We start from the raw sequence: 16,131 nt of genomic DNA, 5'->3' as shown, positions 1-16,131 counted from the left end.
AAATATATCAATTAATTCAACATAATTTTAGTCTTCATAAATGTAATAGAATATATTACCTGATTTGGGAAGGAGGGTTTTCAGCGTTTAAATTCAAACACATCATGAAGTCCGTCATTTGTTTCGTCTCAATTTTCTTTAGTGCGACTTTGCACAAACTGGTCAGAATTGTTAGTCTGTACTTTTCAGCCAACATAAGCAATTGTTCATTCGCAAGTGATGACATTGATTCACCCGTGTAGATGAAGTGCAAGAAATTCTCCACAGTTGAAGGTTCCACTCCATCGATTCGGATTTGATGAGGAACGTCTTTTATCGGTTGCACCTTCTCAAATTCGGCTGCAAACACGGGACTACGCGCTGCCAAAATGGCTTTGTTCGCCAATAGCTTCTTCCCATTCACAATGAATTCAACGTCCGCCAGATTTGGATTGTCCTTGGCAGCCCATAATTGATCCTTGCTAAGACGATCAGACAGACGATAAAAATAGCCGGAAACGCTTCCTCCTATGCAAATGCGAAACGCATATGTCCGTTGTCCGGTGACCATTTTGTCAAGATGAATCGTGAATAGCTGCAGACTTCCGTCAATTCCAATTTTGTCTTCTCTCTTCATTTGCGTCATCTTTGCTGGACAGGTGTCGGCATCTTCGACTCCGTACATGACATCCTCCACTCTCATTCCAATTCTGTTGAGATCAGCAGCCATGAAAAATAAAATGGGCGATGGGGCGCAGTTCTTCAAACCCACACGGAAAACTCGTTCGCCCCGAAACAAAATCATTTTCGAGGCAATTGTTTTCGGTTCATTTTCGTCGATGTTCAAGATCCATTGATACGGCACAATCATCGGCGCAGAATAAGCCATGGTGACGTATTTACACGACACTAGTGATTAACAAAAATACATTGTGTTATGTACTTCCACAATTGCCACACACAAAAAAAAAATATATATTAATCGACTTACCAATAGATGCGAACGAAATAACAAACAATCTTGAAAAACCTTATTAAATAAAATAGCCTGAAGATCCGCAGTTGACTCACCGCTGTTCGACAGAGAACTGGAAAACAGAAATCGTCTCAATTATTTTTCCTTCAGCTATTCCAGCGGTAACATCATTTTCTGGAAGCCTCGACGTTGGCACAGCGTTCATCTCCCCTTCTTAACCTTGTGGGATGTAATGCTATTTATTTTCCTAGAATGGTCGTATTTCAAACAAAGTAAAGACACAACAAATGTTAAATAGCACACAATGTATGACAACTCAATTAAAATAGAGTTACAGTTCCAGCAGAGAGCTAAACAGATCTTCGACATCCGGTGGGACAGTGATGGCCACTTGACAACAATTCTTCAACGTTTCGACTTCGTACATTGTGGCCAACTCCAGAAGCTGCTTGTAATCGGTGTCTTTACTTTTACTGGCAAAAGTGTCCAAGGAACCAGTGAGGAATTTAAAGAAAAGTATCACAATATTGACGTCGAATTCCTCCAACGAACCATTGTCACCTGTGTAGAGGAACCGCAAGAAATGTCTCACAGTATCGACATCGAATTCCGCTCCAAATGTGACGATAGATTTCCCCGTGTTGCTGATCTTGTTTAACAAGATATTCAAAACAGGACTCCGAGCGGATAGGATTACTCTATGGGCTTCCATTAATTTGAAAGTTCCGACAAATATGTCGACATCCGTCCACTTTTGGTTTGTTGCGGCGACCCATAAATCCTTCAACCATCCATCGTCCATCATCTCGTAGTTATAGTTGCTGATCGTGCAGACCGTTTTGATGTCGAAGTTAAATTGATGGATGATATCGCGATATCCAATAATATCCTCTTCCAATTTAACGGTGAAACGTTGAAGTAATTTTGCGTTGTTTTGCAATTTTTTCGATTCCATTTTCAACCATTGGTTGTACGAAGTAAATGGCCAATTGCAATAAATATCCTCAACTTGCAATCCGCATAATGTTTGATGCTTGGCGCATGTGAAATGTATAAAAGGTTTACTAATACGGACTTCACCGAAATGTCCAGTGATGTAAGCGAAAAACATGTCTTCCTTTTGATATTTCATCATACATTTTGATTGTCCATGTTCATTTCCAGCAAACCGCAAAGAGCATCTAAAAGTGGTCGTCGTTAAATCAACAAAAATTTCCGTGTCTTTTTCTGGCCTAAACAGGGAAAATAAAAAAAATCTAAATTAATGGAACTAAGTTAAATCCTCCTAAAGGTAATAATGGAATATTACGTGACTTGGGAAGAAGGTATTTCCGCTTCCCTATTTATTAAACACTTCATGAAGTCCACCATTCGTTTTGTCTCAATTTTCTCAAGTGCAACTTGGCATAAACTGGTCAGAGTTGTTAGTCTGTACTTTTCAGCCAACATGAGCAGTTGTTGGTCTGCAAGTGATGACATTGGTTCACCCGTGTAGATGAAGTGCAAGAAATTCTCCACAGTTGAAGGTTCCACTCCAACAATTCGGATCTGATGACGACCTTCTCTCACCGGTTGTTCTTTCGTGAATTCAGCTGCAAACACGGGACTGCGCGCTGCCAGAATGGCTTTGTTCGCCAATAATTTCTTGCCTTTCACGATGAATTCAACGTCCGCGAAATTTGGATTGTCCTTGGCAGCCCATATTTGATCTTTGCCGAGACGATCAGACAGACGATAAGAATAGCCGGAAACGCTTCCTCCGATGCAAATTCGAAACACAAATGTCCGCTGTCCGGTGGCCATTTTGTCAAGATTAATTTCGAATAGCTGCAGATTTTCGTCATTGCCAATTTCATCTTCTCTCTTCATTTTCGTCATCGTTGCTGGACTGGTGTCAGCATCTTCGATTCCGTACGTGACGTCTGCTACTCGCATTCCTAGCCTACTGAGATCAGCAACTAAAAATAATAACATCGGCGAATCTGCGTATCTCTTCATTCCTACTCGGAAGACTCGTTCGCCCTGAAACAAAATCATTTTCGAGGCAATTGTTTTCGGTTCTTCTTCGACAATATTCATAATCCAGCGGTACGGGACGATCATCTGGGCAGAGTTAGCCATGATAACGTATTTCACACTGGCGAGTGGCGATTTTAGCAGACAAAAATTGTGTTAATTATATAGCTATAATAAAAATTAATCAATAAAAAAAAACATTAGTCGACTCACTACCAGATGAAAGTTTAATAAAAAACGGTCAAACACTTGAAAAATACTAATAATTTGAAATAAAGTTGTAAAGTTGTACAGCACTGATAAGACGAAGGTCGAAGACCCAAAACCACCAGTCCACCACAACCACTTGTGAGCAAACCTAAAAAATCTGAACAGCAGAAGTATATCCTCGACGTTCTCAAATCGTTTCATACGCGTTACATCCTCGCCCCGCCCCCTTAATCTTGCAGGGGAAAATGTTTAATTTATTTTCCTAGTATGGATCGTATGGACTATATAAAGAACATGTAATGACGACCTAATTCCGTATAAGTTGTAAACGAGTGCTTCAAATTCAAATATTTCGTTCCATCCAAACGACAACTTAAAAATGTTTTACTGGTTTTACTTATACGAAAGTAGTTATCTCTCGGTATAGCTTCGGGACTTCCTCATCAAATTTAAACTGATATTCGAAATCAACATTGGAGAGAAAAAAAATAAAACAAATTGATGAAAGAAATCGACAGCTTCATTGCACGCATATATAATATGCATTTATTATTATGCCATCAATACGCTTTGTCGATTTCACTTGAACATAAGATGGTGAGATTGCGGCTACCACAATCAAGTATATTACTCCACAACTAACTCGACCGCCACTATCACGCATGCGAAAATGAAATACTCCTACCCGTTACACCCGAATTTCCTGCATAGACATCCCAATAATTGCCTCGCATCCGCTTAGTATATATCCGGCAGGATGGATGAGCGTACTAAACGCTACATTCCAGCAATGGAAACATCCATTGGATTTCCCATTGATGGAACAGAACTTTTCTTTTGCTAAAAATTTTTTCCAAACGTCGCTCATCATCTTCGGAATGTTATTAAACGGTACTGCTGTGCTCTTCGTTGTCTTCTCTCGACAGTTGAGTGAAGAGTCGAGAGCTAATGAGATCTTCAACTTCCGGAGGGACAGCGTTGGCCACTTGACAAAAATTCTTCAACGTTTCCACTTCGTACATTCTGGCCAACTCCAGAAGCTGCTTGTAATCGGTGTTTTGACTGGTGGAGTTCTCCAACGAACCAGTGTACAGGAATTGCAGGAAAAGTGTCACAGTATCGATATCGAATATCTTGCCAAAGTAAGCGATAGATTTCATTGCGTCACTGCTGACCTTGTTCAACACGATATTCAGAACAGGACTGCGAGCGGATAGGATAATCCGATGAGCTTCCATCACTTTAACAGTTCCGACAAATATGTCGACATCAGTCAACTTTTGGTCTGTTGCGGCAGCCCATAAATCCTTCAACCATAGGTCGTCCATCATCTCGTAATAATAATTGCCGATCATGCATGCGGACCGTTTTGATGTTGAAGTTGAATTGAGTGCAATTAGAATCCAATCCGATTTCCTTCCATTTGACAGTGAAGAATAGAAGTATTTCTGCGTTTTTTTGTAATTCTTTTGCTTCCATTTTCAACAAATGGTCAAGCATGCCGCAATAAATATCCTCAACTTTCAAGCCGAAGCTGCAATGCTAAGCGCATGATAAATGAATCACAGGTTTAGCATAATTCTGAATCGGAAAGTAACTAGGTAGGATCCTATGGTCTGATCCAGTGATGTGAGCGTCAAAAATGTCTTCATTTTGATATTGCATCAAACAATTTGATTTTCCAGCTTTTTCATCATACAGTTTTATTATTCTTTCACAATTCACACGTCGTCACTTCCTAATCTGCGGGTTTTCTGGGCAACTAAAAAGCGGAACAACTAAAACGCCAAAACGTGAAACGTCAATGCAGAGAGCGACGTTTTGTCATTTGTGTGCAAAAAATTGACGAATTTGTTGTCCAATCAAAGAACACTGAAAAGTGTAAAAAATAATCAAAGCACATTTAGCGAAATAATTATTTTAAATATATATATTTGATGTATTACAGCGCTTTCTATCCGAAATCCGGAAGGAATGTTAAGGATTTTGTGTAGGTTCATTTTCTTTGAATCACTATGACATTGATAAGCACTACCTATTTTACATAATTTAAGGAACTTTCAAAAAGCCAAATACTTCTACTACAGTTCCGCATGGAGGTTTTCGTTGTAGTTGCATGGCTTTCCACGTTGGGTTTCCACATTTTAGTAACCCTACACGCCCCTCGGACTCGGCGGACAAAGCAGAAGACGGGCACACGGCACAAGTCCATGTTGAAAAAGACTTGTTCGTGGTGGCCCAGATTGTTGGTAGCGTCGTAGCGTGAAGCATCGACGTTCTACATAGAAAAGATGGCATTTGACTCTTTTGCAACGGCTCCACGTGATTGAAATTATGGTAATGTTTTAACTTGAATTGATTCCATTTATCTGTTTCTGTTGTAGTGTCGTGATGCTTTATTATACGCTATACTGAACAACCTTGTTGACCTATTTGTCTACTGAACACTAAACAATTAAAACGCTTACTAATGTTTCCTCTTGGTCTAGAAATGGTTAAATTTTTTTTTCAATATTTCACAGATGCTTTTATACACAAAGTGATCAACAATGAATTGAAGTCCTAAATTTGTAAGTTTTAATATTAATTTCAACCACATACTTTATTTAATTGCCCATTCTTTTCTAGGTAAAGTCTCATCCCAGACATGAGTTAACAATGTGGTTTTGGGCTTTTGGCTACCAGGTAAAATAATTCTTTATGTTAACTAATTATAACGCTTCCTTGTGATGAACAAATTATTGGCAGATTATTATGTTTACCATGAGCTTTTTAATATTTTACAAATCAATATTATTTTAAGTTACTGTTGATTTTGGGCTAACATTTTCCCATATTTACTATCCTAGGTAACTTTTGGACTAGGTCGGGTCTCTGGTGGTCCAAGTTTGCTGTTCTAATGTAGTCTTGTCAGGCAATGTGAAGAAAAAGGTAATTGTTCATTTCTAACTTCAGTATTTTTAGATTAATGATGAATCAAAATTTGACAGATCACAATGTTGACTACCAAATTACGAGCTTTTTAATACTGACTCCTGTATTGAGATATATTTATACTACACTTATTTATGAGATTAATAGTAAGATTTTTTACTATAGGCGACTTCTATTGAGGGATTCCCTGACTGACCATAGCCATTGAGATGACATTATACATAAGGTGACTAACCTATTTCTTTACAATCCTTTTCTTGGTCAATGATGAACTAATGTTTGGCAGATCATGATGTTGACTATCAAATTACAAGCTTTTTAATTCTGAATTTTTAAGTTAGTCTTGTTTTCCCCACTATAGATCTTTTGTTTACCATTTTGTTTATTTCTAGGTTGCTGGATTGGTGACACTGAATGTTGACAATTATGATTCAGTAAAATGAAGGCCAAAATATTTCAACTGTTTGTCTAGGTTACTTCTAATAAAATCTTTTCTGTTGAGCTTCCTGCTTCTATTTGCTATTTCTTAACATTTTCAGTCTTGTCTAGTGCTTAAAGTTTAGTTGAATCCCTCATTTGTGGTACCAAGTTGCCATAGTTCTTTCATGGTGCAATGGTTTCTTCAATGCTAAGACTACACATCTATTTGAAGACTTGCTGACAGTCTACTCCTGCAATTTTGGATATTTTCATTTGTATTAAATAATTTGATTGCTTTTGTGGGTAGAGATCATCTTCACTTGTCGTTTCCGTGTTAGTTGATTATCATTGCGGATCTACTTTGGGTGCGGTTAGTCTATTTAAATAAGAGCGATGTGAATAATTCGGAGAGTTGCTGGTAAATGATAGTACAAATTATTGAAGAAGAAGAATGATTAATGAAAGGAAGATTAATGATTAAGGAAGATTGATTATTGAAGAATTAAGATATTAATGAAATCGTATGGATTTGAAATTTTTTTTTTTTTCAAATAAAGCACATTCGGTGTTAAAATCAAATAATCGCTTATCAAAGGGCAATATTTCGATTACCGGTGAAAGAATTAATCAGCAATAGGCCTACCGAAAGTCTAGCAGCCAGCATTCATGCAGCTTCATTAGTTATTTTAGAGCGTTGGAAAAGAATGTAGAAACTAATATTATTCTATTACAAGTCAATCAAGCAACCTCTGGAACCCATTAGAAAATTAGACTCGTAGTATTCTGTTTTATGTAAACTGTAGATATTTCCATGGTTACACCTATAATACGGTATAAACACGTTAACACTCAATACAAGAGCTTCAATGTTCATTAGGCTATTGGCTCTATTGTCCGCATTTTCTGTTTAGTGTGATTAAAGGACATTCAGTTTCTTTAATTTCATCATGTCGGTATTCGAACAATTACGTCCATTTGTTGGTCTCTGCCAGGCGTGCGGAATGATTCCTTACACGATAGAAAACAATTTAATTACGAACAAATTTTCAAGATTCACCTTCTCTTTGAAACATCGCACCACTTGGTGGTTCACATGTATTTTAGCTTTTCAATTCGTAAGTTTGTACCTCGCGGGCTACTACTCAGAAAATAGACCGGACAATATATCCACCGATCGAAGTCTACCCATCACCGTCAATATTCTGTTTGCGGTAAATTCATCTGGAACATTTATTGAATTATTATTGTCTCGCTGGATCGTGATGCGCTACCGTCGGCTGCGAGTTGTTGTCGAAGCCGTGCAAGAAGTCGAGTGGCTTTTGGGAGAGAAATTCCTGGCGCAGCACAAGAGCTCGCTTACGACACGATTTTTTATCGGCTTTACTATAATCCTCACAGTGGTTAGTTCATAATTCGTAAACGTATAATTTTTTCAATCTACTCAGTGGCAGACAAGACCAATAATTTGAGTCTAATTAATTTTACTGCTATTGGTTGACGCATATAGACTATGGGCAGTACGATCGTGGTGATGCCTCTTGTGCCGTCCGTCTTACCAGAGAATCCGTCCGCCGTATTAGTAGCAATTATTTCATTCCTGATGGCGCTAATGACCATACTGATTGAATGCACACCTCTTTTAATATATCTGTGTTATTACACAATATCGCACTACATGCAAATGATTTTATTGCATTCTGAAACGGATCGTGCTGAAGATCAACGACCTTTGATCGGGTATGGCATTTAATTTATAATTATATACTCCATTTGAAATAAGCTTTTCAAGTTTAGAAATTCTTTGTCCATATTATATAGGGCGGAGAATTTAAAAATCTTGAGACGCAACGCACTGATATTTGACCACCTCTGTCATGCTTCATCAGAATTGAATCACATTTTCTCCGTCCCTGTCTTAATTTTATTGATAATGAAATTTGTCTCGGTCATTAGCACATCCTTTTTCTCCATTTATTATTTTGTTCATAGAACTGATGTGTTGGAAAATTATAGTTTATTCTTCCCTTTTACTTTTTTTACGGAAGGGACTAGAATATTAATTCTACTCTTTGCCGCAGACATGCCCGTCAATCAGGTACATCCACAGGCTCCGCATAATAAATTTTAAAATCGAATATTTCGATGTACAAACAATTTTTCTATTTCAGGTCTGTTTTCTTCGTGAACGATTAATTAGAATGTCACATTCCAGATTTTACCGGACGTCGGCTGAAAAAATTGCGGTCCGTTTCCTTATAGTTTTGTCTAATGTTCTTTGAAAACTATATCTGTTGTAGAGATACTGATTGTCATTTTTCACCGATTCTTATGCAAAAAATTTAGGTGATGACTGTCTTGATGCAAATTGATGAAGGACGGATCCGCTTGTCGGCTGCTTGGCTGTTCGACGTTGGGGTCCATCTCATTCCAGCAGTGAGTGCCTCATTTACCTATTAAAAAGTATTTAATTGAATTAATTTATATTTATTTATTTTTACTGCAGTTGACAGGCGCTGTAGTGACTTATATGGTAATTCTTCTTCAAAATTAATCAACGCACTTATTTAACAATTTTCTTGGTAAAAACCGGGTTTTTTTGAGCGGTTTAATAAACGTCTACCACAGACAATACAATACACATTAATTTAAGCAACTTTTTTTGTTTTTTCGCGACGGAAAACTAGCCGTCTTCAACACAACGGTTGCTTGAACAACAAATTATAGAAAAACTGCATAATTTAACCCTTCGTCAACATCTTGTCGAGAGGAGAGAAGTGATGACCAATTGCTATATACCATTTAGAAACAATCAATCATATACCACATATAGGGCTCTTTCGGATCTGTTTTATTTAGCCGATTTATCTGGCAACGCAGCATGGCGCCGTCTCTTGGTAGGGCGAGAACGGGGAGAAGAGGGAGAATGGGAGGAATGGGAGGGAGGAGGGCGTCTGTATGTTTTGTAAAAGCGTTTCTTTTACCTCTAAGCATTTTCAATTGATACGATTTTCCGAGTACTGATTAATAGCGAATGCGAACGACTCCGTTTCGTCGCCATCTGCCTTGTGGATAGTTAACTCTTCATACTGTATCCAGGAATCGACGCACAGCAAGATACCCGCAAGATACGCCCTCTCGATTGATGTAGGCTGACGTTATGAGGATGACCACCCCAACAGACCCTAAAGGCAAAGAGGGGAAAATGTTGTTTTCGCGAGCGCTATTTGGCTTATAGGATGAAGCCCGGCATGGCCGAAAAACAAAGAAATTTTTAGAAATTTTTTCTAAAATTTCAATCGTTAATATCTCGGCTTCTGAGCCGAGTATAAAAAAAACCATGAAAATGGTTTTAATAGGTCCCATCATTTTGAAATAATCAGAATATTTTTAAGTGCAGCAGTTGACGAGGAAACTGCAGCACAAAAACCGAAAAAAAGTTCAAATTTCGGCTATACCCCTCCACAGTTTTTTGCTTATATCTCAAAAACAGCAATATACTCTCAGTTTTCAGGGGATATTCTAACCCTATATGACGGATATTCCAGCTTCGAATACCCTTGCTTAGAACAGGTCTAGAATAGGTTCAACCCTATATTCGAAAGCTTCGAATACCCATAGAAGAACCCTATGCGAACTAGATTAGCCTACCCTTCGAATACCCCAGGGTATTAGAAGTGGATTTTAAGATTGAAAATTTTTCCAAGTCCCAACTTCAAAAGTATCAAAACGTATAAAGAACGTTATTGATAATACAGCTTTTTAATACAGACAGAATAGCCATGTGGAAGTATTTCGGATTAGAATGCGGGAGACCCGAGTTTTATATCCGGACGACCCACAAATTTTTTTCTGATCTTCACCCTCCCATTAAAACCCTTGGAATAGGGGGTAATCGGGGGATATTCGAACCCCTATTCTAGAACAGACATGCTACTAATAGAATACCCTCCTCTGCTACTATAAGTAGCAAAAATCAAAACGCTACTAGTTCGAATACCCCTCGAATACCCCAAAAAGAATGAGTCACTCTTAGTTTTCAGGGGATATTCTAACCCTCTACGACGGATATTCCATCTTCGAATACCATTTTCACATCGGTCGACCAGGGCCCTGGCAAGCCTCTCCCCTTAAGACCCCCCCTCCCCCCCCCCAGTATTCGAAGACTCGAATACCTTGCCCCGTATTTGAATAGAATACCTGGGTGGACGAATGTTTGATTTACACACTGACATAGGTGTATTAAGTTGCCGCCCACACTCTCAATGTTGTTTTTGGGTACTCGGAGACCACCAGTTAAACGTACTTGAATTTGAGTGCGAAACATTTCATGGGTCGTAAGAGAAAACTTTCAATCTCGAAAAATTTCCAAGTCCCAACTGCAAAAGTCTGATAACCAAACCATAGAAAAATTTTCAGATTGAAAATTTTTTCATTTCCTAACTCCAAAAGTATCAAAACATATAATTAATTTTATCAGCAATATAGTATTATTTCAGCAAATAGAATAGACATGTGGAAGAAGCTCGTATTAAAATGCGGGAGACCCGCACACTCATTTCATTGGGTGCTACTTATCTGGTAGCACTCCCTTAAGTAGCACTAAGTAGCATTTTTTTTCGCAACCTAAAGAGTAGCGTATAAGCTACGTATAAGGTAGAGGATCTACTTTATAGTACGCGTTTGCCGTGCATTCTTATGGCGCTTCTCGAAAAAGGGCCCTATTTTTTTTAAATTATGAAAAAATAGCCGCTAGACTTACGTCCTTCTAGCTTTTACTAAAAGATGAGGAATGAGTTCATCTACATTGCAAGTACTACAATTTGTTGGTTTGTTAAAGTTTAGGGGTATAATAAAAATAAAGAGACAGAAATCCAAAAATTTCCCGTCTCTTAACAAGTAGTAGCTATGCCTACCACTAGAGAGACTGATCATTCTGGGAAAATTTTTGTGTTTATCGTGCGCTCATGACAGAAATTGAATAAATGAGTAACGAATAATCTCTAAAAAAGATTGATAAACATAATTCAGCAAAAATATATCCACTAGTATTTGCAGGCTGCTATATTTAATTTATTTAGGAATGAGGTTTGATTTAAAAAATGTTTCTTTTACCTCCAATATTCAATTAATAAGATTTTCCGAGTATTGATTAACAGCGAAAGTGAACGGCTCCGTTTCGTCGCCATCTGCCTTGTGGATTGTTAACTTTTCATACTGGATCCAGGGATCGACGCACAGCAAGATACCTCCTCTCGATTGGTGTAGGCTGACGTATGAGGGAGACCGGGCAATAGATCCTAAAGGTAAATAGGGGAAATGTTGTTTTCGCGAGCGCTAGGTGGCCTATAGACTGAAGCCCAGCATGGCCGAAAAACGAATAAATTTGAAGGATTTTTTTCCAAAATTCAATCTTTAATATCTCGGCTTCTGATCCAAGTATAAAAAAACTATGAAAATGAAAAAAAAGTCCAAATTTTGGATACCCCTCCACAGTTTATTTCTAATATCTCAAAAACAGCAATAGCTAAGCGATTGCGGTTTTCATCAATCGACTTAGAGAACAATATTGAACAAAACCCATCGATGTTTTTATTTTTACAACCTCTAGCGATGATTTCCGCAAAATCAAAACCCCCCGAAACGGTCTTTTTGAGTGGAAAACCGCTTATTAAAACTGTTGTTTTTATTTAAAAAAACGCACCTTGGCACCTTGCACTCTGGGTTAGATTTAAGAAATATAATAAATAATAATGCAGACACTTTAAGAAACATCTCAATGGAAGCGACCCGGAAGTTACTTATTTGCGATGCAGAAAGATAGTGCGATGCGACCTTTTTAGAAGTCTTCTTGTATTTTGGACGGTGGTTTGGAGGTACACAGTTTTCACAGCGATCATCCGTCAACAGCATTTCTTTTCGACGAATATGCACGATTTAGTGACTTCTTTGACTGGCTTTCCGGTGAAAGTACTTTAAAAAACTTCACAGGAGTAGGTAGACTCAGTAGATTTATCAACTGATGTCGCATCATGACTGCTGCTGGCTACTTATCATCAATTGTGATGTTCTCGATCGACCTTTTTTCTTCAACTGCTTTTACTGCCCAACCAACTCTCTGCAGAAATTATTGATTCAGTTGGTAGGGTTTTCATTAATTTCAACTCAAATTCAAATAATTTTAACAAGCCGTCTGCGACTCAAAGAGACCGTTTTGAGGGGTTTTTGATTTTGCGGAAATCATCGCCGGGGGTCCTAAAAATAAAAATATTGGGTTTTTTTGTGAAATTTTTTGCTAAGTCGATTGGTGAAAATGGCAATCGCCTAGCTTTTTTAGTTTAGGAGATATTTGAAAAAAACTGAGAGGGGGTAGCCGAAATTTCGACTTTTTGATGTTTTTGTGTAGCAGTTTTCTCGTCAACTGCTGCACCTAAAAATATTCTAATTGTTTCAAAATGATGGGTTAGCCCACCTCTTCAAACAGTTTTCATCTTTTTTTGATACTTGGATTAGAAGCCGAGATATTAACGATTGAAATTTTGGAAAACATTCGTAAAAATTTCGTCTTTGTTCGGCCATGCCATGCATTCATCCTATAAGCCACCTAGCGCTCGCGAAAACAATATTTCCACATCTTTGCCTTTAGGGTCTGTTGTGGTGTCCACCCCCTCTCGATAGGTGTAGGCTGACGTTATGACGGAGATGAAGTAAGAACAAACGAGTAAGCGCGTACTAAACAAAGGAGTAGAGCGAGCTTACTCCTTTGTTCTTACTCCATGATATTTGAAAATACATGCCCACAACTGCTTCTCCACGCTGCGTTGCCAGATAAAACGCCTAAATAAATCAGACCCCAAAGAGCCCTATAGTGGAATCGGCTTCTGTCAGCCTAGTCTTATGCAATTAAATTTATGTGATGAAGTATAGTTCCAATAGTGCAATCATGTCGAATATATAATAATTTCTCTTAATTTTTTCAAAATTTAAGCGGCAATATTGTACCCCCAAATTTCTAAGCTGCCTTCTCTCACCCCCTCCCCCCATTCCAACACCTCTTCCTTTGTTCTAGAAACGACAGAACACGTCCCGCTCTCCCATCGAATGGTCGCTGTCTCTCGCTCTCTCTCGTATAACCGAGAGGAGATTTTGAGGAAAGAGATTCCGTGGTGACATTCCAGGACGAAATTCTTTAAGAACGCATAAGAATAGGTTCTGCAACGGGATTGTTCTACCCTCGTTCACCTTCGGAAAGCTGAGTTCCTGTTTGGGCTGAAAGGAAAAGAAAAGTTTTGATTAAATTTATGGAGTTCAGCGTAAGCTTATCTCCCGATTGTGTGTAAGAAAGTTTTTTTTTGATTATATTGAAGTTTGTAGAAGAGAAAACATGGCCTGTATTTATCTTTTTATCGATATCCCTGGAATACAGTGCAACATGTGGGAGAATGAAGAGAAATTAATTATCTTCCTGTTGCTCCGCTCCGCTGCTTCTCACCCACCCGATCCTGGAAACGGATCTTTCTCGTGTATACATCAACACACCTCTGCCTCTGCTGTGACTCTGCCGTGGTGTCTCTGTTGGTCGAGGTGCTGGTGTGATGGGAGCTGGTGCTGGCTCTTCGATCGAGAGACTCTCGTACAGCACCTGCAGGGCCTCCTCTTCCTCACTCTCTTCACCTCCGACGGCTCCTTCTTCTTTTTTCTCTCCAACGGCTTCTTCTTCTTTTTCACCGCCAATGGCTCCTTCTTCTCTCGGGACTGCCTGGACTGCTTCGTTGAGTTGATGTCGTCTGGGGCCGTGCAACAGCCCCCTGGTGATTCGGAAGTCGCCGTTAGGTGCGTTTCTTAGCCTGTTGAATTCAGCTATCTCAGCCGTTGTCGGGAAATAAGTTCGTGGTGGAGGGTCATATGCGGCGAATCTGGCAAAGACCCGTTAATGATTGATTGCCAGCTGTTCAGGTGATAGAGACGAAATGACTGGATCGTTTGACGGGACCGCGTGTAGCAAATGCTGCTACATGCGGCTATTTCTACGTTTTTCCTTGTTAAGAGCCGCCTGTTTCAAGTAATAATTGTTATGAAACAGAATGTCTTTATCGTAAAGTTTTTTTGCCAATTCCAAATGGGCGAGCAAGTTGGCATGCACTTTATAAGTTGTGCTCGTGGCCTCAACCGATCAAACTGAAATTTAAAAAAGTTTTATTTTTTATCAAAACCTCGAAACTTATTAATAACATACCATTCGTAACAGTTAGAGAAAACCAGAACATCTCCTTCTTTTTTGGGATTCTCCAAGATATGGCTTCTTCATGAATAATCATTCCTTTTTTTGCTAGTACTTGCACAACGATCGACTTAGACGTACCGTATTCGAAGCCGCCATCCCTTTGATGCCAATAAATTGCATTTTGGACCAAATAAAATTGTCGCCCACAAATGAATAAAAATCAAAGAAAACATATTAAAAATAAGAAAGTAAAATATTGTTTTAAAATACTAACCTTTCATCTTTTAACATGTAGCCAAGTCTAATCATTTTCTGGTACACCAATTTGGCACACATGTTTTTCCCTTCTAGGATGTCATAGCATTCGACATCCTCATCAAGTTCAGGCAAACCTGGAAATAGAAAAAAAATTAAATCATGTTTTTCGGCAGGAAAGGTTTTTAATAAATTAATTACCTGCTACGGTAATCGACACACGATGAGAATAGGAATTTTCATCGCGTGTTGATGTGTATTCTGGCGACACTTTTAGGTGGCGGCAGAAAAAGCGATAAATTAGCTCCCTGACATTTTCAATTCCTCCGCCAGTGCGCGGTTGCTGCACTGGTGGAGGAGCAGGAACTGGTATTGGTGCAGCAGTGGCAGGCTGGATTGCTTGTTGAGGAACATGAACAACTTCTCCTTCAGGAACTAGGAGTGGTGCAACATTGGCTTGCTGGATTCCTTGTTGAATAGCTGGATATCTCTCCCTCGGCCTAGCTCCGCCGTAATCGGGAGCTGTATTGTCAACCACACCGTCAACCACACCTACTTGACTTCTCGAGCTGCCCAGCAGCACTCCTGTTCTCCAGCACTCCCGTCGCTCACCTACTATTTTCTTCAACTTCTGGGCCACCACTCCATCTACACTTGTTCCAGCGAAATTGACAGGATACCGACCATTTTTAACTTCTCCAATGTTGAACGATATCCATTGATTCTTGAAGATACATTTAAATCTCGAAGACGGAATAGAAGAAGCAGCCTCCAGGAAACAGGGAATGCCATATGGAGGCTGGCAAAAGCGAGTCAATGTTGATAATGGTGCAATAATGGTATGGCGCCTTACCACCTCTGTTGACCCGTAGTCAACTAAGGAAACCTTGACTACGGGTCCTACTTCTTGGACTATCCGGACACGATAGTATTCATCTATGGAAAATGACAATTGTTATTTAAGAATTAAAATATTGCGCTAATGGTTTTTTTTTACTTACCATCAGTAACGTTACGCATTACGCCGTAATATCCCAGCAGCCTTTGGTTGGTCGTCTGGTATAGCTTTGGAGGCGAATCAAGTGTTGCGTACGTGTCGTGTAGCTCCGTTAACAGCAGA

General features: G+C 39.0%; 3 protein-coding genes and 2 long non-coding RNA genes across 7 annotated transcripts in view; 3 read left to right on the top strand and 2 right to left on the bottom strand.

Annotated features, from left to right (window-relative positions):
- Nucleotides 1-16,131, bottom strand: part of LOC124320546 — a 467,022-nt gene that overhangs the window by 924 nt on the left and 449,967 nt on the right. For 2 of the 3 annotated variants that reach the window (XM_046783371.1, XM_046783373.1), the window contains exon 2: nt 60-888. In XM_046783371.1, the coding sequence (XP_046639327.1) occupies nt 60-868 (809 nt within the window). In that variant the 5' untranslated portion in view covers nt 869-888. Of the gene's footprint in view, nt 1-59; nt 889-970; nt 1,060-16,131 lie in introns of those variants that run through there. The other variant, XM_046783370.1, reaches the window with a different exon arrangement.
- On the bottom strand, nt 1,071-2,951 carry LOC124320547. Its single transcript, XM_046783374.1, has 3 exons — nt 2,265-2,951; nt 1,291-2,187; nt 1,071-1,202 (listed from the first exon to the last, which is right to left on the bottom strand). Exons 1-3 carry the CDS (start codon nt 2,927-2,929, stop codon nt 1,157-1,159), a joined length of 1,608 nt encoding a protein of 535 aa, XP_046639330.1. The 5' UTR covers nt 2,930-2,951; the 3' UTR covers nt 1,071-1,156.
- LOC124322551 lies at nt 5,371-8,663 on the top strand. The gene is made up of 8 exons (XM_046784284.1): nt 5,371-5,518; nt 5,704-5,751; nt 5,810-5,866; nt 6,031-6,112; nt 6,281-6,341; nt 6,508-7,935; nt 8,043-8,272; nt 8,354-8,663. Exons 6-8 carry the CDS (start codon nt 7,483-7,485, stop codon nt 8,661-8,663), a joined length of 993 nt encoding a protein of 330 aa, XP_046640240.1. The 5' UTR covers nt 5,371-5,518; nt 5,704-5,751; nt 5,810-5,866; nt 6,031-6,112; nt 6,281-6,341; nt 6,508-7,482.
- LOC124320569 lies at nt 8,680-9,139 on the top strand. The gene is made up of 3 exons (XR_006913983.1): nt 8,680-8,778; nt 8,879-8,968; nt 9,039-9,139. It is a non-coding gene; the product is annotated as an uncharacterized LOC124320569 (long non-coding RNA).
- Nucleotides 13,617-14,672, top strand: LOC124320570. The gene is made up of 2 exons (XR_006913984.1): nt 13,617-13,868; nt 13,959-14,672. It is a non-coding gene; the product is annotated as an uncharacterized LOC124320570 (long non-coding RNA).

Source organism: Daphnia pulicaria, chromosome 1 (assembly GCF_021234035.1).
Source record: "Daphnia pulicaria isolate SC F1-1A chromosome 1, SC_F0-13Bv2, whole genome shotgun sequence".
NCBI lineage: Eukaryota > Metazoa > Arthropoda > Branchiopoda > Diplostraca > Daphniidae > Daphnia > Daphnia pulicaria.
This window is presented reverse-complemented; position numbering and strand designations above follow the sequence as displayed.

Excerpts from the sequence above, each read along its gene's own strand:
- LOC124320547 (XM_046783374.1), bottom strand. The coding sequence starts at position 2,929 with ATGTTATTATTTTTAGTTGCTGATCTCAGTAGGCTAGGAATGCGAGTA. Across the intron at positions 2,188-2,264 it reads ATACCTTCTTCCCAAGTCAC|GCCAGAAAAAGACACGGAAA; the intron begins GTAATATTCCAT and ends TTCCCTGTTTAG. Across the intron at positions 1,203-1,290 it reads TTTAGCTCTCTGCTGGAACT|GAAAATAAATAGCATTACAT; the intron begins GTAACTCTATTT and ends CGACCATTCTAG.
- LOC124322551 (XM_046784284.1), top strand. The coding sequence starts at position 7,483 with ATGTCGGTATTCGAACAATTACGTCCATTTGTTGGTCTCTGCCAGGCG. Across the intron at positions 7,936-8,042 it reads TTACTATAATCCTCACAGTG|ACTATGGGCAGTACGATCGT; the intron begins GTTAGTTCATAA and ends TGACGCATATAG. Across the intron at positions 8,273-8,353 it reads GATCAACGACCTTTGATCGG|GGCGGAGAATTTAAAAATCT; the intron begins GTATGGCATTTA and ends CATATTATATAG.